The sequence below is a fragment of the Gopherus evgoodei genome, chromosome 8 (genome assembly GCF_007399415.2).
Source record: "Gopherus evgoodei ecotype Sinaloan lineage chromosome 8, rGopEvg1_v1.p, whole genome shotgun sequence".
NCBI classification, from domain to species: domain Eukaryota; kingdom Metazoa; phylum Chordata; order Testudines; family Testudinidae; genus Gopherus; species Gopherus evgoodei.
In genome coordinates this window covers 105,653,002-105,674,373 of record NC_044329.1, presented here as the reverse complement: position 1 = coordinate 105,674,373, position 21,372 = coordinate 105,653,002, and the positions used below count along the sequence as shown (strand labels likewise).

The window sequence follows — 21,372 nt, the reverse complement described above, 5'->3', positions numbered from 1 at the left end:
AGAGGCCCTGAAGTTCCCATTGATTGAGGTCCCTTCCAACTCTGTGATATTCTATGACTCTGTGACTGAGGTGAGAGCTTCAGGTACCCTGCAGGTCACGTCTCATTTATTTAGATGTCTAAATATGCTCTTAGGAGCCTGATGGTAGGCAGCGAGATTTGAAGATTTTGGCCTATAGCTTTTGTTCCCTTTCACCAATATAAATCAGGAGTAACCAACTCCTCTGAAGTCTGGAGTCCTCTCTGTGTAAAAACCATGCTCCGTGAAGACAGTCAGGCGTACAGAACCTGCCTTTCCTCTATCACTGATTCTCGTCCCCTGCCCCCTGACGTATCTCCATTGAGTTTGATGAAGTTACTCATGATTTTACATTAGTGTGTAACACAGGGCATGAGCTCTCTCCCACTGAAGTTTTTCTCCATTGACTTTAATGGGAGTTGGAGTGGGGTCTGAGGATAAACCAGAGATGAGCAAACTACAGCCCGCCGGCCACATCTGCCCCTCCAGCCAATTTAATCTGGCCCTCGAGTTCCCGCTGGGGAGCAGGATCTGGGGTTTGCTTCACTTCAGCCAGGAGCAGGGTCAGGGGCTGCTCCGCATACGCAAGCCGCAGGTCCTGGAAGCAGCGGCATGTCCCCCCTCCGGCTTCTAGGTTTAGAGGCAGCCAGGGGGCTCCACACATTGCCCCCGCCCCAAGCGCTGTCCCCGCAGCTCCCATTGGCCAGGAACTGGGCCAATGGGAGCTGCAGGGGTGGCACCTGTGGACAGGACAGGACAGCATGCAGAACTGCTTGAGTGCGCCTCCGCATAAGAGCTGGAGGGGGGACACGCTGCTGCTTCTTGGAACTGATTGAGATAAGTGCTGCCCAGAGCCTGCACCCCAACCCCTGCCATGCCCCCAACCCCTGCCCCAGCCCTGATCCCCCTCCTGTGCCCTGAATTCGTCAGTCCTAGCCTGGAGCACCTTCCTGCACCCCAAACCCCTCATCCCGAGCCCCACCCCAGAGCCTGCACCCCCAGCCAGAGCCCTCTCCTGCACCCTGAACTCATCATTTCTGGCCTAACCCCAGAGCCCACACCCCCAGCCAGAGCCCTCACCTCCTACCCCAGCCCTGATTTACCTCCTGCCCTCTGAATCCCTTGGTCCCAGCCTGGAGCACCCTCCTACACCCCCGATCCCTCATCCCCAGCCCCACCTCAGAGCCTGCACCTCCAGCCAGAGCCCTCACCCCCTCCTGCACCCTAACCCCAATTTCGTGAACATTCATGGCCTGCCATACAACTTCCATACCCAGATATAGCCCTTGGGCCCAAAAAGTTTGCCCACCCCTGGGATAAGCCATAGATCCTGTGACAGACCCAGGCCAGTGGCATACAGGAGTCTGGTACAGGGCAAATATACTGGTTGCTGGATGAGTAGTTTTCTGTTCCCTGAGTGACCAGAGCAGGGGCTGCACTAGAGTAATCAGGAACCTGCTAGAACCAATTAAGGCAGACAGACTGATTAGATCACCTGCAGCCAATCAAGGCAGGCTAATCAGGGCACCTGGGTTTAAAAAGGAGCTCACTCCAGTCAGGTGAGGGGGAGCCAGAGGAGAGGAAGTGCATGTGAGGAGCTGGGAGCAAGAGGTGCAAGGAGCTGAGAGTGAGAGGCTGTGCTGCTGGAGGACTACGGAGTACAAGCGTTATCAGACACCAGGAGGAAGGTCCTGTGGTGAGGATAAAGAAGGTGTTTGGAGGAGGCCATGAGGAAGTAGCCCAGGGAGGTGTAGCTGTCATGCAGCTGTTACAGGAGGCACTATAGACAGCTGCAATCCACAGGGCCCTGGGCTGGAACCCGGAGTAGAGGGCGGGCCTGGGTTCCCCCCCTAAACCTCCCAACTCCTGATCAGACACAGGAGGAGTTGATCCAGACTGTGGGGAAGATCACTGAGGTAAACGAATCTCATAGACTCATAGACTCTAGGACTGGAAGGGACCTCGAGAGGTCATCGAGTCCAGTCCCCTGCCCTCATGGCAGGACCAAATACTGTCTAGACCATCCCTGATAGACATTTATCTAACCTACTCTTAAATATCTCCAGAGATGGAGATTCCTCAACTTCCCTAGGCAATCTATTCCAGTGTTTAACTACCCTGACAGTTAGGAACTTTTTCCTAATGTCCAACCTAAATCTCCCTTGCTGCAGTTTAAGCCCATTGCTTCTTGACCAATAAGCGCAGGACCCACCAAGGTAGAAGAGGAACTTTGTCACAACCCGTAAATAGAGTGGTGACAGGGGCCAAATGAGCACCCTCCCCATGGTCTCGTGATGGGCTGTGGAACTACAGACAACTATTTCCATTGCTTCAAGGTTACTTTTCTTGGCACATCTGTGTCCTCCTGGGCGTTGGACACAGGCACTACCAGAATAAATAATAAGGCCACTGTCTCACTGGTCTACACCTTCTGCGTTTCTTACATCTGTGTCCGATGCAGTCAGATGTGTGTCTTAGAGAAGGTATTTACATTTCTTGGGAATCAATATATTTACTCAAGATATGATTTCACATTACGCAGTCAGCCTTTTAATCAGTAGTTTACTGTATGGAGAAGTAGAGCTGGGTAGCAGTGTTAATTCTGACCACAGCTTCCAGCTTCATGCAATATTAATATTTTCACTTTCTCAGAAGGTGACAAACAGGTCAAACTCCATTACTCTTTGCTCAGAGCTCAGCAGTGGCACATTAGGAATCTGCTCTTCAGACAAGGACAAGGTGTGGTTGGAAAGCGAGCTTTCCGTAGGAGGGAAGCCAAAGCATTGGTAACGCACAGCTAGATTTATCCCTGGTGTATATCCATTGATGTTAGTGGCCACCTGGGATGAATTTGGCCTGTGTAGAGGTGTGGCAAATCTTTGTCCAAACAGAGAGTGATACATAGAGCCAGAGGTGCTTTATCTTGTGGGAAGAGCAGTGTACCTTGCTTTCATCTAGTTAAGGGATCACTGGACCATGCTAGGGGCAGTGTTAAAATTAACCCAACGTGTTAGCATTTTCCAGACTGCAGCAGTTTTCCATCTGTATGTGTTTGAACTCACATTTCTGCATGGGCTGCAGCTTTCCCAGGCTGACACGTTCTTTAAGATACATGCAATATTCTTTCCATGCAAGTGTTTCTTGAACAGCTCAAGGTCCAGGCTTGGAGTGTAAATATTTGCCTATAGAAAGACACTGGATTCTCTCAGGTTATAAATGCAAAAGTCCTTTTTTCCTTTTTGCTTGTCTTTACTTCCTGGCCACCCCAGAGGGAATACTGGCATGATAACTACTCAGGGAACAATTGTCCCCATTGAAATCAGTGAGAGTTTTGCCGTTCACTTCGGTGTAGACAGGATTTCACCTCCATTCCTACTTGCTCAGAAGTCAGTTGGAGTTTTCCTAAGGAAAAACTAGGCCCAGATGATCCTCAGCTGCCCCATAGATGGAGGGCACACTCTGGTTGAGGCTCCCTGCCATTCCTTCAACCACCTTCTTGGTGCCATCTCCTCCTTTCCCCCATCCTGGACCCTGCAATGGCCTCTGCGTGGGTTTGGGGGCCATGCAGGGACAGGGTGGAGATGGAGGGGACCTGTGGAGAGGTGACACATAATGTCATCCCTCCAGCCCGTTGGCGTTTAAGGCTGAAGCTGTCTTTGCACTTCATGGAATACCCGTAGATTGGAATAAGCCATAAAGAGGATCTGAAATAATTTACATATTTACAATACATAAATTTAAAAGGAAACAAGTGCTTGTTTCAAACAGGCCCCATCCTGAATCTGTGCTTGGAGCGCATCCATCTATTTTCCTATGTAACTGCTATGGTATCTCTCACTGGCGTATCTGAGCTCCTCAGAATTCATGAAGACAACTCCGCAGCGGTGTCTGTCAAAGGGAAATCGCCCACTGAAGTCAAGAACTGAATGAAAACTGACCAGATGAGGGCCGGCACCAGGGGGCAGACTCACATAGGTTAGATTACTTTAATAAGTCAAAACACGGTATCCTTTAAAAAAAAATCCACCAGACAACAGCTTCGGACATGACAGCAGGACAGGCCATAGGGAAGTGCTTTATGTTGCTTAGAAACTACTTGCAATGGCTCTCTACATTCTCTTTCTGTGCCGTGGGTTTCAGATTGGAGCCTCCTTGATGTCAAGCAATGTGGGCAGCGGCTTGTTCATCGGCCTAGCAGGCACAGGAGCAGCTGGGGGCCTCGCCGTCGGGGGCTTTGAGTGGAATGTAAGAATCCAGGCTGCTCTGGGATTACGGTTTACAAGGGACGGGGTGTGGGTTCCATGACTCTGTTATTAACAGTATTGTCCACCCCCTAGTGCTCACAACTCCTGAATCAGGCCCCCTAAAAATCACAAGATTGTCTTGAAAATCATAAGATTTAAAATATGTACATGTGATGGTTCTTTTTCTTTACCTGTTGCTTACTGGACCTTCAGGGAGTTCCCAGGTCACATTTTTAGACTGTGCTCTGCAGCCACAAAGATTAGAAACTGTGTTTTTAGAAAATAAAAGTTGAGATTTTCACATAGGAACAGGATTCCAGGACCTGGGGCTTTAGGGAAAACAACACATCTTGGAAAAGTAGGGTTGCCAACATTGTATTTCAGAATAAGTGTTCTTAGCACCTCATTTCCACCCTTCCTCTTGATATTAGTTAGTTTTATTTTAATTAATAATAAACAGTACTTGCCTACATTTGCCAGGGGTATTTATTCCTGCTTTTTGCAGTGCTCAGCAACTCCTGATCTTGTACAGAGATGAAAAAATAAGGGACATCCCTTGTAATAAGGTAGTAGTTCTCAACCAGGTGTCCAGGGCCCCCTGGGGAGGCATGAGCAGGTTTTAGGGGGCTGCCAAGCAGGGCCGGGATTAGACTCACTGGGGCCCAGGGCAGAAAGCAAAAGCCCCAAGATACAGGGCTGGGCCCCCACTGAAGTCCGGGGCTTCTCAAAGCCTGAGCATCTTAGTTTCATGGGGCCCCCTGTGGTGTGGGGCCTCAGGCAATTGCCCTGCTTGCTAACCCAGAACACTGGCCCTGGCTTGTATATGCAGAAAAACAGTTGTGGCACAGGTGAGCTGTGGACTTTTAATAGCATGTTGTGAGGGGGCTCAGAAAGAAAAAGGTTGCGAACCCCTGTAATAAAGGACTGTGGGCTACCCTACACACAAGACTCACCGTAAAGCCACAAGAGCTAGCAACACTGTAATAACATCTCAGGTTCCAAAATGTGTGTTTCTGTGTTCAACAACTTGGTGTGAATTGGGGCCTATTGAAATCAGTTGGAGGTTAGCCACTGACCCTTCTAAGAGCATGAACACTAGGTGTAGCACGTACAACTCAAGAGGAATTACTAGCTGCACTGGGTGTAAGTGAGTCTGGTGCTAGTTTTCCTGCAATACATATCCATTTGATAACTCAAAATCTCTGCTGTTCCATTCTAAGACCTCCCTTGAGTGGAGCCGGGTAATGGTGCCAATTTATCCCCAAGGGGCAAGTAGGAATCCATCCAAGATCAAATTTCTTGCATATATTTTCACTGCAGCTGGAATTTTCAAGGTGCCTACGGGAGTTGAGATTTAGGTCCCGTTGCCAATTCCAATTTGCACCAACAAGCCCTTTCAGCAGAACAGGGAGCCTATGTGTAGCCCGTGAGCCATTAGACATATTGAGATATTTTGATGATCACGGAGAGCAAACGTGACTCCACCAGTTTTAACATCTCCATTTTGGCCTGGGCTGGATTTTGGAGCAGCAGAGTGTGATGGGAGAGAGAACTTAAAACTCCTAAAAGACACTTCATGCAAAACAAACGATCCATTTCATGCTGGATCTGCATTGCCACTTGTTTTACCATGTGCAGGTGCAAATCCAGTTCAATCACACAGGAAGTTGTCCAAAAGTCCATCAGAGTCTTCCTGTTGCTTCTATTTCTGCTGCACAGAGAGATTCTGTTCATTCAGCATCCTCAGCTGCTAACCTAGTCATACTGTCCTGCAAAAATCATGAGATACTCGAAGGCTTCTCCAGAGCCAAGAGCCTGAAGGTCAGTTAGACCCTGATCCTCAAAGGTATTTAGGCTCCTAACTTCCTGGGCTTTGATCCTTGGCACGAATGGCAATGCCGCTGGTACCAAAGGTCACCAAATACTACATCTCCTTTTATAGATCTAGTGCAATGAAGTGGAATCTTGCCAAGGAGGCAAGGAAGTGGAACAGGATCTGACATCCTATAAAAAAGAGAGACGAGAGATCTCCACAGGCTTGTCACTGTACTGACAACAGTGTTCATCCTGTTCTCATTCACCCATCTACCACCTGGTCTTCCAACCATAACCCCCAAGTCCCAGGATTTTCCTGTCGGTATGGCAGAGCAATACTCTGCTTTAGTGATCCCATATTCCCATGCTATCTGACACTGTCCATGGCATGTACAGAGAATTTCCATTGTGCAGAGTCTATCGCATGTTTTTAATTGTGGCCTTTTCTTTTCCTTCCTCCCAATTGCCAGGCTACCTGGGCACTGCTGGCCCTCGGCTGGATTTTTGTGCCTGTTTACATTGCTGCAGGAGTTGTCACAATGCCTGAGTACCTGAAGAAGAGATTTGGAGGACAGAGGATTCAAATCTACATGTCCGTACTGTCCCTCATTCTCTATATTTTCACCAAGATATCAGTATGTATCCCATTGGAAAGCAACATTGTGTCTACACAATGTAGACAGACACAGAGTAATCACTCTGTGAACATTACAGTAACATGACAAATAATTAAGGAACACATTATGCACCCTAAATGCCCTCTTGCCTCCCCCTACTCCTCTCCATATATCAGACAAGTTCTTCAGCTGGTGTAAACTGGCTTAGCTCCATTGACTTCCATGTACACCATCTGATGATCTGATCCATTGCATCTCGTGTTGATTAAATTCTTTGCAAAAATAATCTTAGCATAATAGCATTTCTATGATTATTTTCTTTACTGAAATTTCTAATTTTAAGAATTGTATTTTAAGGAAACAACTAGTGTTATCTCTAGTCCCTCCATCTTCACAAATTGCTTCTATTGTTTCAATCTGTAAGATGAATGGGAAATGTATTCTACCTTAAGGCAAAGCATAGCGTTCTTAAAGCATTGTTAGTTGCAAGCCAGTAACATTATATGGCACATGAAGAAATGTCAGCTTCTGATGATTTGAATGCTGCAAAGAAAGGAGCATATTATCTGCTCAGTGTATTAATGGGAGTTACCTGTGCGCCCAGAGGGAGAATTATAGTGCAAAGTCTTAGGCACAGGAGATATTCATTAACCAGGGGACTAACTAGTTCAAAGGACTGATCATAGAATCATAGAATATCAGGGTTGGAAGGGACCTCAGGAGGGCATCTAGTCCAACCTCCTACTCAGAGCAGGACCAATTCCCAGCTAAATCATCCCAGCCAGGGCTTTGTCAAGCTGGGCCTTAAAAACCTCTAAGGAAGGAGATTCCACCACCTCCCTAGATAACTCATTCCAGTGCTTCACCACCCTCCTAGTGAAATAGTTTTTTCCTAATATCCAACCTAAGCCTCCCCCACTGCAACTTGATAATGGGAACTACAGCCTTTTGTCTCTAAGCCAATATCTCTAGGGACTGGTCTACACTGAGGAGGTGAGGGGAGATCGATCTAAGATACGCAACTTCACGTAGCTGAAGTCGAAGTATCTTAGTTCGACTTACCTGGCCGTCCTCACGGCAGCAAGTCGACTGCCGCGGCTCCCCCATCGACTCCGCTTACTCCTCCTGCCGAGGTGGAGTACGGGCATCAATTCGGGGATCGATTTATCGCATCTAGATAAGATGCGATAAATTGATCCCCGACAGATCAATTACTACACGCTGATCCCGTGGGTAGTGTAGATGTGGCCGAAATTTACTTCCAGCCCACATCTGTAGTGACTAAGACCTGGATCCTCACAGATCCTTCCGCCAGTGGAAGTTTGGAGCCTAAATACCTTTGAGAATCTGGGCCCAAATGCCCTTCAGGCATGATGACCTCTGGTCAGCTTCTGAAAGGAGTTGCTGGCACAGGAGGGTACCAGATATTGGGAGGGAGGGAGCCTACAGCTACTCAAGACTCAGCACAGCTACAAGGTGTCTCTTGGGGAAGCAGTATTTTTCAGTGCATTTCAGTTCAGTGGTCTGTGCTTAGTATTTACTGCTTATTCTCAGCGACCTCTCTTCTCAGGCTAATTCATACGTGTCTGACAGGTGTCTCTGGTTTAGCTTATTGGCCTTGGAGGTGTTTTCTCTAAGGTAACACCTTTGTTTTCAGAGTGCGTATTTAATGGCTGGCTTGACAGCAGGAGGTTTGGTTATGAGGGGGATTTTTCACGCGGCAGTTCCTGCTGGAAAGTAGGTTAATAACTTTGCTGCTCAGTTTCATAATCCTCCTGCTTGCCAGGAAGAGCGGAGAACTGAGTGAGTGATGGGGTCAAAGTGTGTGGATGCAGTTCTCTTTATATTTCCTGCTGGGAAGACAAAGCTCATACTCCTTTATGTACAGGAGGCTCTTCACTCTCCCTGCCCAACCCCCCGGGCTGTAAAGATCACGAGGTCTAATGGAAGCTGGATTTTAGGGAGATGATTTGGGGGCAGAGAGAAGCACTCTCTTTACCACTCCATTCTGTCTCGCTTTCCCGTGGATGGTGTCTGCATCTTTCCACATCCCAGGTTTACAGATTTCTTTTGGGTTGATTAATACAGAACGAAACCTCCTCACTTGTTATGTGCCACCTTCTGTATTTACAATGCATCCATCTCAATTTTAATGCTGCTATTTTTTCAGTGTGGCCTCGTTTACTATCCCCCTCAACGAAGTAAAACCCAGAGAACTTCTGCAGCTCTAGGTCAGATCTCCAACCTGCATAAATAGCCTAATGTTATTGAAGTTGTTAGAGCAACCCTGATCTGCGCCAGTGAGGAGCTGGCCAGGGTCCATTTTTAGATAGCCAGGTGGAAGCACAAGACATTGGCCACTCACTCATGGTCTTTCCAGCTGATAGTCCATCACTCTGACCATTAGGCCATGTAGTATCTGAAGCCCAGGGTGACACCAAGATGTTCTGTTTTAACAGATGCCAATGACCCCACCTACTAGAAAAGTGAGCTCAGACTAACCATTCACAACACCCACAGTGCTTGGGACCCTCCCTTGTTTCCCAGTCACTCGTGCTCTTGTCTGTGCATTCATCTCATTCCTCTTTCCAATGTCAGGAGCCTTTTCCCGCTGAGAGCACTGGGAGTTCTGACCCTGTCTGAATGAGGTGTCAATCACTTACATCCCTGGCAGGCTGCTCTAAGCTGTGCTGTAATGGCTTTTGCGAGCTACTGCAGGGATATAGAGTTGCTGAGGGACAGGCCTACCTGATCTCACCCTGGAAACCCCACCCCCACCCCACGCTAGGGATATTAACCTGATAGGGAGGGTTTATGCGTGTCTGGGGCCTGGCACATGTGGTGAGCCACAGTGCAACACCAAATCAGGCCCCATGCTCTTCACAGCCCAGTGCACCTTTTTGATCCTGTTGTGTCTGTCCTTTTCCCCTCTGTCTCCCCCTCCCTCGCTTTCATAGCATCCTCCCTTCTGGTTGCCCATCCAATGGGTTTTGAGCCTTCCAGTGGGCTGAAGATTATGTCAGAGACATGCTAATAAATGCAACCCACTAGAGACTCAAATTCTCCTTGCTCTTATTCCAGACAGATATTTTCTCTGGAGCGCTCTTCATCCAAGTCTCCCTGGGCTGGAACCTTTACCTGTCCACTGTGATCTTGCTAGCCGTGACAGCTGTCTACACTATAGCTGGTAATGATACTGCCTTAAAAGTAGCACACTAATTTGGAGTCTGGCAAAGACTCGCTTCCCCCAATGCATTTTACTTGTCTGCATTCTAGGGCCAGGCCAAAGCTCATTGAAGTTAATGGAAAGAATTCCATTGACTTTGAGCTTCGAATCGGGCTCCCTAGTAATGGAGCATCAGAGCAAAATACAAGGTGGGACAGATAGTTAAGCATAAGGGTTTCACACATGCTGTAGGACATTTTGAGTGGCCCGTTCTATAATGCAATCTACTTCTCTGGTAGAGTGCCCTTGTTTAGAGAAGGTGGTTTAAGCAGGTTTTGGTATATATCCTGGATTTTCTCTTTAGAGCAAATGCTGTGATAGCTGAGTGCCTGGCTGTAGACAACAGATTGATTGGCTTGTCTGGGGTGGTTGCTGGATCTGTGGAGGTAAACATGGGGATCTGTGGGTTTTTGGTATATAGTCTTTTGTAGGGTTCCACTTTTGACTAAACATGGACTTAACAGAGAGACTAGTTGTATGGCTTTTTACAACAATTTGTAACTCACCCTACTGCCTGGTAACCCTGAAGTGCCCACTTCATTTTAAGCAGTTTTCTATGGCACGTGTGAAACCTTTATGCTTAACAATCTGTCCCACCTTGTATTTAGCTTGGACTCTGGTTACCTTCTCCAGACCTGAGGAAGGGCTCTGAGAAGCTCGAAACCTTGTCCCTTCCACCAACAGAAGTTGGATGGATATTACCTCACCCATTTGGCTCACTCTTACTCTGTGGTTTGCCGTTCCTCCTACAGGTGGTTTAACCGCTGTGATGTATACAGATGTGCTGCAGACTGTGATCATGGTACTTGGGGCTTCGGTTCTTGCCTTTATAGGTAAGAGGAACAAGGGACTGTGTTACCTACAATCTGAGTCAAACAAGGTTCGAGATGTTGAGCAGTTGGAGCATTTTTTCCCTCTTTCAACAGAGGCCCATAATTTAATATTAATAACAGGATTCACAGCTATATTTGGCACCTGTCCCCATAAGCCAAGCTAGTTCCCCTCTTCCTTGTTTATTCCAAAGTGCTTATTTTAGTTGTGCAAGGTGCAGAATGCCTTTTGCTCCCTTTGGGAGTTGATGGAGCAGCTTGCTGGATCAGCTCCTAAGAGTCAAACTCTGCTCTTGTGCCCATAACTCCTCTGAGTTTCAGCCACCTCTACTGCTTTCCTCCAGTGGAGATACTCTGGATTTACAAGGGAATCATTGGGAACAAAAACGGACTCTTAGCACTTTGCTCTAAGCCTGCCTGCCAAACAGTAACCCAAATGCTGTCTCCTGTGGTTTCATGTTTTCCTACCGAGGCTCTTCCAGAAGGTTTTTATTAGTGACTCTGGGTTCTAGTGGCACTTTCTTGCCACTAGAACCCAGTAATGGTCATGAACCAGAACTCTGGTAATGATGCCACTGCTAAGGGAATTCTGTGGTGCTGGTGCTGTCTCACCCAGAATGCATTGCTGGGTGCAGAATTACATAGATTCCATTAGCATCCCAGTGTTTCTGGGTGCAGATCTGCTACCCCCAGCACACACACCAACTGGGCCACCAAAATCTAGGTGAGAGGACAGCAAGGAAGAGAGGAGGGGGGACAAAAGCAAGAAGGAGAGAGAACCAGATGGATGAACGACCTTGTAGCAGGGCATCAAACCTAAACCACTGGCTGCTTCCTTCTCAGGGTTTGAAAAAGTCGGCTGGTTTGAAGGACTTAAAGAGAAATACAACACCATGATACCCAGTGTCATAGTCCCAAACACCACCTGTCACCTCCCACGCGCTGATGCCTTCCACATGCTCAGGAACCCTGTCACTGGGGACATTCCTTGGCCTGGCCTTATCTTTGGCCTCTCTGTGCTGGCTACTTGGTGTTGGTGCACTGATCAGGTAAAGTCTCTTTTCTCTTTCTCTCTCTCTCCTTCCGCCTTTTATCTCAGGATCTTCCTTTCCAGGCTGCTGCACTGTTCGCAGAGTCAGTGAAATGATGAATGTGTGTGTCCATCTGTCTGTCTTTGGGGGGCCACTGCCTCTGCTCACTGGACTAGACCAGACCTGCTCATTCTTTCCACAGCTCCTGTTGCATTCAATGCTTCTGAGTATTGGGGGTGAGGGGCTTGTTTTGATAGTAGGGAGCAGCAGGGTGTGATGTTTTCCCCTATGTGCATAGCTGGCTGGTGAGCAAGTGGGGTCTCTTTATGAAGGTAGGCAGTTCTGAAGCCTCATTCTGAAAGCCAGGAGGTCTGTGTTCTGTTCCCGGCTCGGCCAATGATATGGCACATGACTCTGTGCAAGTCGCTTAAATCTCATCTATAACCCACTTTTTTTTGCACACATTCCTGCACACAAGGTGCGGTGGAAGCCCCAAGTATTGCACAGCGGCAGATCACCGCCAGTGTGCAGCCCTTCATCTGGTCACCAACTAGGAGCCTAGTGTGAAATGTACTGAGCAAATACAAAAAGCTAGGGTGGGCTCAGAGCACAGAGAAATGGGCCTCTTCTTTCGACAGCCTGGCTCTCAGTGTTCAAAGGTGGGAAATTCAGGTCTGCACATCGCAGTCCAGTGGGGGATTTTTAACAAAATGCCTTGTTGTTTTTCATTCCCTGCTCTGAGCTCTTGTCTGTGGTGCTGAGTGCATTGTTGAGCAGCGGCTGCGTTTCACCCTAGAGGTGGCTGCATTGCAGTAGTGGGTGAAGTGATGCCTGTAAAGGGCAAGAGAAAATTTCCTTGCTGCAGTCAGACCCTCGCTGGTGTCAGCAAGAGTGAACCATGCAACAGAGATCTGCAGTGCAGATCAGAGAGGAGAATTTTATCATGGGCTTGCAAAGTGCTTTGGGATCCGTTGAGATGAAAGTATCCTGCATTAGATGATGAGTCTGTTTTCTCTCTGCAGGTTTTTCTTTTAACTCTTTCCCTTTTAATACTGACTGCAGGTTATAGTCCAAAGGTCTCTCTCTGCCAAGAACCTCTCCCATGCCAAGGGTGGATCGGTGCTGGGGGGTTATTTGAAAATGCTCTCTATGTTTTTCATTGTCATGCCTGGTATGATCAGCAGAGCTCTTTACCCAGGTAAGCTGTTGTTCCTTACAGTTGGACTGTCGTGGATTGTGAATACAATTTCCTTGTGTCAGTGCAGACCTGCCAGAGCTCACCACTCTCGCTGCAGGGTTTATCTCCATACAGAGCTACTGGCAATTCAGATGGAGCTTCCCAGCCCCTGACTCCACTTCCAGGTTTGAGGTGCTGCTTTAGGACACCTGTGGCAGAAACCATTGGGACAGTTGCAAGGGATAGGTGTCAGAATATCATCTTGTAGACACTTCATGTATCTAATAGACAAAAGGGAGTAGGCTAGAGAGAAACATGGAGACGTAGGGTATGTTTAGACTGCACCCTAAGCCCAGGCTCTGACTCAGGTTTGAGCCCAACCTTCCCTTCCATCCACACACAAATCTGTCTGACTCAGGTCAGCAAGTACTCAGGACCCGGGTCCTATAAACTTGCTAGGTGGGTGGATCAGAGCCCAAATCCTGCCATGACTGGGGTCCCAGCCCTGTCATTTTGCAGTGTGGCAGCAGGTCAAGCCACAAACCCAAGCCAGAAGGTCTGCATAGTGCATTATGGACATGTCAGCACATCCAGCAATGGAAAGCCCAGGTTTACAATGCAGTGTGTATGCTCTAGCATGAGCTTGGAAACACCGAGTCCACAAGCCCAGATCCCACAGACCTGAGTTTACGGTGCAGTGTAGATAGGCCCATACAGACGCGAGGGACGGGTCTTTTAAGTCAGACATGGAATCTGGTTTGTTCCATTATGACGCTGATGTAATAGTAAAAATATTTCACCTGAGACACCCCTCTTCCCGCAACTTTGTCACGGGTTCTGCACAGAGCTGGCTTTATGAAGGGCAGGGCCCAATTTGAATACCTGGTGGTGGTCCAGGACTTTGGCAGCGGGGGGGTCCGCTCTGGGTCTTCCATGGCATCGAAGGACCGGCCGCCACCAAAATGCCACCGAAGACCCCTGGAGCGGGGCCCCTACCAGTGAAATGCCACCAAAGCCCCAGACTGCCGCCGGGTATTCAAATCATAAAGCCGGACTGCGGCCGAGTAAGTAAACAAAAAAAATTTAAAAGGTGCCTAAGGCACGGGGCTCTAGTGTGGGGCCCTCTTAGGCACAGGGCCTGATTCAGGTGAATTGGGCTAATGGGCCTAAAGCCGGCCCTGGTTCTGCACAGCAGGCAACTGCCAGGCTGAGATTCTGCTTGTGGAAAGAAGCAAGATCTCTTCTCCTCTCCGCCACCCAGAGCAAGCTGGGTTAGACCCAGCTGAGTCCTCAGATTCTCACCGTTGCTTCGGATCGGATTGCAGGGGGAGACAAGCAGGGCTGCAGAGCTTGTTTCCTCTGTCCCCCTCTAGTGATGGCTGGGCCACATAGGGAGATGGGTGAGCCTGCTGCAGCCTTAGCTAACAGCACTGGCTTGTTTAGCATAGGCAGTCAAGACTCATGTGTTTAGAACCTGAGGTCCCAGGTTCAGCCCCAGCTGCCACTGACCCATCTAATGGTGAAGTGTTCCATCTGCTCTGAACCAAGTTTGCAGTGTGTCATCACAAGGCTCCACCTTTATTTGCAGACCTGAAATTTTCTTTGGCTCCCATTGCAATAGCTTGGAAAACTGTGGTCTTGCACTTTTACTGCCTTATATTAAATATATAAGAGATCAAGAATCAGTTCCTTTAAGACAGTTTCCAATAGCTGGAGTAGATACGCCACAAAGGAGGTTTAAGCTGGCTGGTTCGGTTTCTAATCTTTCCTCTCTGCTACAGATGAAGTGGGATGTGTGGACCCGAAAGTCTGTGAAACCGTCTGCGGAGCTAAAGTGGGTTGTTCTAACATTGCCTATCCTAAGCTTGTAATGGGACTCATGCCTGTAGGTGAGATAGCTGTATTCTTAGGGGTGTGGGCTTGTACTAGCACTGAACAGCTGTGTCCTCAGAATGGAGTGGCCTTTGGAGCTATCCATGTGAGGAACTAATGTCCTTCAACTATCAGTTGGATTGGTAAACAAATTAAAAGATAGCAAAGTTTTCCTTCCGTTATGTAGCAGGCAAGCGTGTGTGTTTGACAAAGAAATGGATAAATAGAAGTAGCCGCACTGAATGGAAAACAATAAAGTATTTGCTATCGCAAAATATCAAAAGAAACGAAAAAAACCCAACATGTTTTTCCAAAAATGTTATGGAAATTTTCCAGTTTTTTCAGCCAAAGTTTTTAGTTTTCATGTTTTTAATTGAAACAGTAAAATTCTAAAGAAAAAAAATGTTCCTGGAGAATGTTTATTTTGAAAAAAGGACATTTTTTGGGGGGACGGGGAGGTAAGGATTTGACCTTAAATGTTGATTGGCTCTAAAAAGTCGAGATGGACCCAGACTAGAGCTGCAGATCCAAAGAGCTCTCTGGACTCTGTTTATGTTCATATGCAGCACCCGATGCAAGAGCTAAAAGACCAATAATCTGAACCAAATTTTCCTGCTGGTTTCCCAGGACTTCGGGGTTTGATGATAGCTGTGATGATGGCAGCCCTGATGAGTTCCCTCACCTCGATCTTCAACAGCAGCAGTACGCTCTTTGCCATAGATATCTGGCAGCGGCTCCGCAAGAAAGCCACAGAGCAGGAGCTCATGATTGTTGGCAGGTCCTCTCACTTCCTTATGGCTTCCCTGAGCGTTTTGGGCTGAGACCATTTGTTGTTGTTATTTTGATGGCAGGTCTTAAACGCTCCAAAATGTCCTTCTGGACTCTAGCATTCATAGATTCCAAGGCCAGGAGGAACCACTGTGAGCATTTCATCTGATCTCAGAGAACTGCCCTGAATCAATTCTTGTTTGAACTAGAGTGTATCTTTTAGAGGGAGGGGAAAAAACAGGTGAAATTAACATGCATGTTAATGAAAAAAGTAAAACCTGAGATGAGTTATGTTTTCCAACTGTAACTGGAGTAGATTCAGTTACATAGACAGGCTCAATTTGCCACTGACTTGGAGAGATTATTTCTTCTGTGGTCTCTAACTTTGTCATAGACTCCTGTCCTCAGCAGAGTCTATAGTGAAATCACAGCACCCTCTATTGACAGACTCCAATACTGCATTACACCAAGGCTGTAAAACACTTCCCTTCCCACTAACACTGTTAATAATAATCTGCACTTCCGTAGAGCCTTTTATCTGAAGTCACACATATTAAGTAAGCTTCAAAACATCCCTGTGAGTTAGGTGAAGGATAGAGAGGGGTGAAAGCATCAGCTGTTTAATAGTACACAGCAATACGGTACGTCGGCTCAAGGCAGAAATGGAGGAGGATATTGAATGCCGCTGAAACTTCTGTGGGAATTTTATTAAGTAGGAAGTAGTGACTTAGTTGGAATTTGGTGACGGCACTAAAGACCTCTACTCTTCTGAAAAGTGGCTATGGGATTTTAATGATCACAAGTTGTCAGGGTCTGTGTCTCATCCATGAGACAGTGCCTCCGGCAGTTTCCACTAAAAACATGTCGGGCTACTGGGGCAGTCATGATTCAGCTAGCCCTGAGATTGCCACGCACAGAGCCACCTGCACCCCTTCTTGCAGCGCTCTGGATTCTCCTTGGATCTCTCCCATTCAGGTCCTTACAAGGCCCCACACAGCTTAATTTGAGCACTTTGACCAGATCTCAGCGAAGGGTTGTTAGCTTAGGAGAATGAAATTTACTTCCTGCCCGGTTGCAAGGAAAAGCCTGTTCTAGATTTCACTTCAGATGAGGAATTCATTCAAGGTGCACAGTGGTTTGCCCTAGAATTCATTGAAAACACAAGGATGTGTCTCTTGATTGGGGATTGTGTTTCCAGGTGGATTCCGAAACATGCAGAGCTAATACTCTTTGTTCCAATCTCCGGTCTTCCAGAGTGTTTGTTCTCATCCTCATTGTCATCAGTATTCTCTGGATTCCCATCATTCAGATGTCCAATAGCGGCCAGCTCTTTGACTACATTCAGTCTATAACCAGTTATCTGGCCCCACCAATTACTGCCCTTTTCATCCTGGCAATCTTCTGCAAGAGGATCAATGAGCCTGTAAGTAAGGAATCAGTGACTGGGCCGGCCACCTCAGGGTGTGTGTGTGTGTGTGTGTGTGTGTGTGTGTGTGTGTGTGTGTGTGTGTGTGTGTGTGTGTGTGTGTGTGTGTGTGTGTGTGTGTGTGTGTGTGTGTGTGTTCTTAGTAAGCATTTGAGTGGATTATTGCATACCACTATCTGGAAAAATTAGAAATCAGAGGCGTTAGAACTGGTTCCAGTTGTTTGAGACTAACAATAAAATGATTTTAAACAGGAAATTTCACAGGACAGGATGGTTGGGGGACTGGGACTGGTCTATAGAACCTTTCATCTCCAGGTTACCTGTTCAAACCCACCGCAGCAAAGCTGTGACCATCACAAAGTGGCTTAGCGGCATGAGTTAGTGGGCCTTACCCCTGTTTCTATTGAATGGGTGTCAGCTTTGCCTAAACCATCACAACTGGGGCAAACTGGCAGCCTCCGCAGAGGGGTCATGGAAACTCAACTGGTTTCATACTCCTAGAAGTGGTCCCTCTAGGTCGGTGAGAGGCAAATGTGCACTCCCACTGTCTGTGCTGTAACTGCTCTACGTACAGAGAGGGCCTCAGGCCCAGGTACCCAGGTTCCTAACTTCCATAACTTTGAGGATCTGGCCTTAGTCTCTAGGAGACGGATCCTCAGCTGGTGTAACTTGTTTTGGCTCCACTGAAGTCTGTCCATCCAACACCTTTCATTAGCTCAAAATTCATGTATAAAACACCTACCACATTTGGCTTTCCTCCAGTCCAATATGCAGAGGTGGAGACCCAGACTTCTATCATTCCCCTGCATCTCTCTGTGCCCTCTTCTTTCCTCTGCCAGCGAGAAGGGGGAGCATCACTGGGGCTGTTTAATCCCATTGTTTTGAACCTTCCACTGGATGCTGGTTCTGCTCCTGACACAGGCTCAGCCTTTGAGGCAGGAGAAACCCCATAAGGGATTTCCGACCCTACTTCAGAACCTAGCTCAGTATCCCAATTATTTCTGGAAAATCAGACCTTTTTGCTAGACCCCTTGAAAACAAAGTGGCAGTGAAAAATGAACCCCCACTCCCTTTTCCAGTAAAAGCCCCATATGAAGCTCAAATGGTCTTTCTAACCTTTCTTATGGTTCTGTCTCTCTCCCTTTATGGTGTGGCCAGAAACAAATGTCTCCCCCCCTGGGAAGGACTACAGAGTCTTCAGAGGGCTTTTACCCCTTTCTCTGAAGCATGTGGGGTGGCCACTGTCTGAGACGTGCCGTTGGACTAGATGGACCAATAAGTCCCAATCCTGCAATGAGATGAACCTCAGTGGGACCTTTTGCCCACCGAGAGCCTCACTGAAATCAATGGAAGGACCTTAGCTCAGTCGGGTCTGATGTGTCTGTCTTGCAGTTAGAAGGGTGGGAATGAATAGATTACAAGTTCTGAGGCCCATTAAAGGTATCTAGCATGAATGAATTCCCGTCCCTTGCTGTCCTGCTCTGTTGACTCCATCCTGGAGAGAAGGGACCATTCCCAGAAAGAGACTCTAACCCCCCCACCCTCCCAGATGTTTTCTATGATCCCTCACTTCCTTATGCGTCTCTTCTCATGTTTTCTTTGCAGGGTGCTTTCTGGGGCCTCATGTTCGGGCTGGTAGTAGGTGGCATTCGAATGATCATGGAGTTTTCCTATGGTGCACCATCCTGTGGTGAGGAGGACCCAAGACCAGCTGTGCTAAAGGATGTGCACTACCTGTACTTTGCCCTCATTCTCTGCGTGCTCACGGGCATCGTCATTACCCTAATTAGTCTCTGCACTCCACCAATCCCAGAGGAAAAGGTAAGCAGCTCTACAGTTCAAACCTTTGAAGCACCTCTCCATCATAGGGTCCAAGAGGACTCCCTGATCTGTACGGCCCTATTGCTGAGATCTCAGGGCCTATAATGCACATCTACAAGGAAGCACCTTTCCCAAGCCCTTCTGTTTTCCAGGGCTCAGAGTGTTAACTCTGCTTGAGACTCAGTGAACTATTGAAATGGAGTGTGAGTTCCCATGCTGTGTGTACAGCTCTGCACACACACCACAGCACATCATATCTGGGAGAGAAGGAAAAGAAGTGTGTGGGGGAAAATCATATTACAGTGTGTTGTTGAGAAGGAATTAAATGGCTCTAATTGAAGCTTCTGTCCTATTTCAGCAAAGCCCCCATCAATCTTGCAAGCAAACAAGATTAATATCTTTGCAACACTGGCATTTAGAGAAATAACATTCCATCCCAATGTGATCTCAATTACATTTAACAACATAGTGTCATGGTACAGAAGAAAGCAACTTTCTTTTACTTACTGTATTAAAACAGAACTGTGCATAAAGGTTAAGGTTTTATTGAGTGGCAGCTTAAAGAGCTACTGTCAAGTAGTTTAGGATCTAAGGAGGTTTGGTTTACTGAGCGGTTGCATAAAAACTGGGGGCAGGAAAAGGAAAAAACCATCAGGTGCAACCATGTTCCATGAGTGTTTTTTTAAAAGAACTTCTGAATGGGGTATGGGATACACCTCTACCCCAATATAATGTGACCCGATATAACACAAATTCGAATGGAACGCAGTAAAGCAGTGCTCCGGGGGGGCGGGGCTGTGCGCTCTGGCGGATCAAAGCAAATTCGATATAACGCGGTTTCACCTATAACGTGGTAAGATTTTTTGGCTCCCGAGGACAGCATTATATCGGGGTAGATGTGTATACAGATTCTCTGGGCCACATGTAGCCCTGGTGGATCTCTGTTGACTTCAGTGGAGGGGATAGGTTTAAATCCAAGTGACTGAAATCACCAACATTACTCATGATTTAAATCAGCGGGCAAGAAACTTTGATTTAAATCATCACTTTTATTTGAGTCTTGCATTTATACGGTTTAGTTATTTTCCTGTTGAGTCTCATTGGTTGATAACCATTAAAACATGTCGATTTGCAACTAAACATTTCTTTTACATGAAATTTGGTTCTTTTTGCTAACCAGGAAGATGCACCAAACTTAAACAAGCTGTGATTATGTCATGTGACATTGCCCGCCATGACATTTTCTGCCATGGGGTTGGAACTCCCACCCAGCCCCGCCCACGCAGTTCCCAGCCCCCAAACTGGTGGGAGGACGCACAGCTGCCCAGCCATAGCCCATAAATCATAAAATCATAGAAGATTAGGGTTGGAAGAGACCTCAGGAGGTATCTAGTCCAACCCCCTGCTCAAAGCAGGACCAACCCCAACTAAATCATCCCAGCCAGGGCTTTGTCAAGCCAGGCCTTAAAAACCTCTAAGGAAGGAGATTCCACCACGTCACTAGGTAACCCATTCCAGTGCTTCACCACCCTCCTAGCGAAATAGTGTTTCCTAATATCCAACCTAAACCTTCGCCACTGCAACTTGAGACCATTACTCCTTGTTCTGTCATCTGCCACCAATGAGAATAGCCGAGCTCCACCCTCTTTGGAACCCCCTTCAGGTAGTTGAAGGCTGCTATCAAATCCCCCTTCACTCTTCTCTTCTGTAGACTAAATAAGCTGGCCAGGGACAGCGGCTGGGGGACTCTGCAGCTGCCAGCTGCCCAGGCGAGGGGACTCAGCAGCAGCCCAGGTCCAGGGGAACCCCAGAGTCCCCAGGCACCACATGGGTGGGGGACCCGGGAGCCCCAGTAGCAGTCGATACTGAACCCACCTCTCCCTTCTGTCAGGGATCTTTTTAGTGAAAGTCAGGGACAGATCACAGGCAGGTCATGGGCTGCCATTAATTTTTGTTTATTTCCCATGACCTGTCTCTGACTTTCACTAAAAAGATCCCTGACAGAAACTTAACCATAATTATATAGCTTAACGTGCATTTATTCAGTCTTAATTGTGACATTATGTTAGGAAATGAATTTTTTATTTACTAGATGACGATGAACTTTTTACTTGTGATTTGTATCAAACTCTATTTGGACGGAAATTCAAATTCAGTTAAAATGCTCCAAACCGACATTTTAAAATTTGTATTATGTTTATTATTAGATTCATTATTATATTTATTATTAAATAAAGCTACTTACTTTAAATGTGCTGGATATGTAAGAAAAATGTTTTATCAAAACATATTTTTTCATTTAAAACTAACTGCTTTATTCAACAAAGGCTGCATTATCTGTAATTAGTGAATTGAACTGATTATTTCTTGTCACCGTACCCTTTAAGATTTTAGAACTAGCCGATCTGGTCCTCTCACACCTCATTTTTATTCACTAGTTGAAAGAGGCACACAGGTTTTCAACTCCCATTGGGTTCTTAACTTTGATTAAATCAGTCACTGAACTGAGTTAGCTGAATAAACTAAA

The 21,372-nt window shown here is 47.0% G+C and overlaps 1 protein-coding gene across 5 annotated transcripts in view; it reads left to right on the top strand.

Moving 5' to 3' along the window:
- Window positions 1-21,372, top strand: part of SLC5A9 (solute carrier family 5 member 9) — a 44,308-nt gene that overhangs the window by 9,754 nt on the left and 13,182 nt on the right. For 4 of the 5 annotated variants that reach the window (XM_030573781.1, XM_030573778.1, XM_030573780.1 and 1 more), the window contains exons 5-14: window positions 4,159-4,263; window positions 6,548-6,712; window positions 9,776-9,881; window positions 10,673-10,753; window positions 11,594-11,799; window positions 12,844-12,979; window positions 14,740-14,847; window positions 15,458-15,608; window positions 16,853-17,021; window positions 18,630-18,845. In XM_030573781.1, the coding sequence (XP_030429641.1) occupies window positions 4,159-4,263; window positions 6,548-6,712; window positions 9,776-9,881; window positions 10,673-10,753; window positions 11,594-11,799; window positions 12,844-12,979; window positions 14,740-14,847; window positions 15,458-15,608; window positions 16,853-17,021; window positions 18,630-18,845 (1,443 nt within the window). The remainder of the gene's footprint in view (window positions 1-4,158; window positions 4,264-6,547; window positions 6,713-9,775; window positions 9,882-10,672; window positions 10,754-11,593; window positions 11,800-12,843; window positions 12,980-14,739; window positions 14,848-15,457; window positions 15,609-16,852; window positions 17,022-18,629; window positions 18,846-21,372) is intronic. The other variant, XM_030573782.1, reaches the window with a different exon arrangement.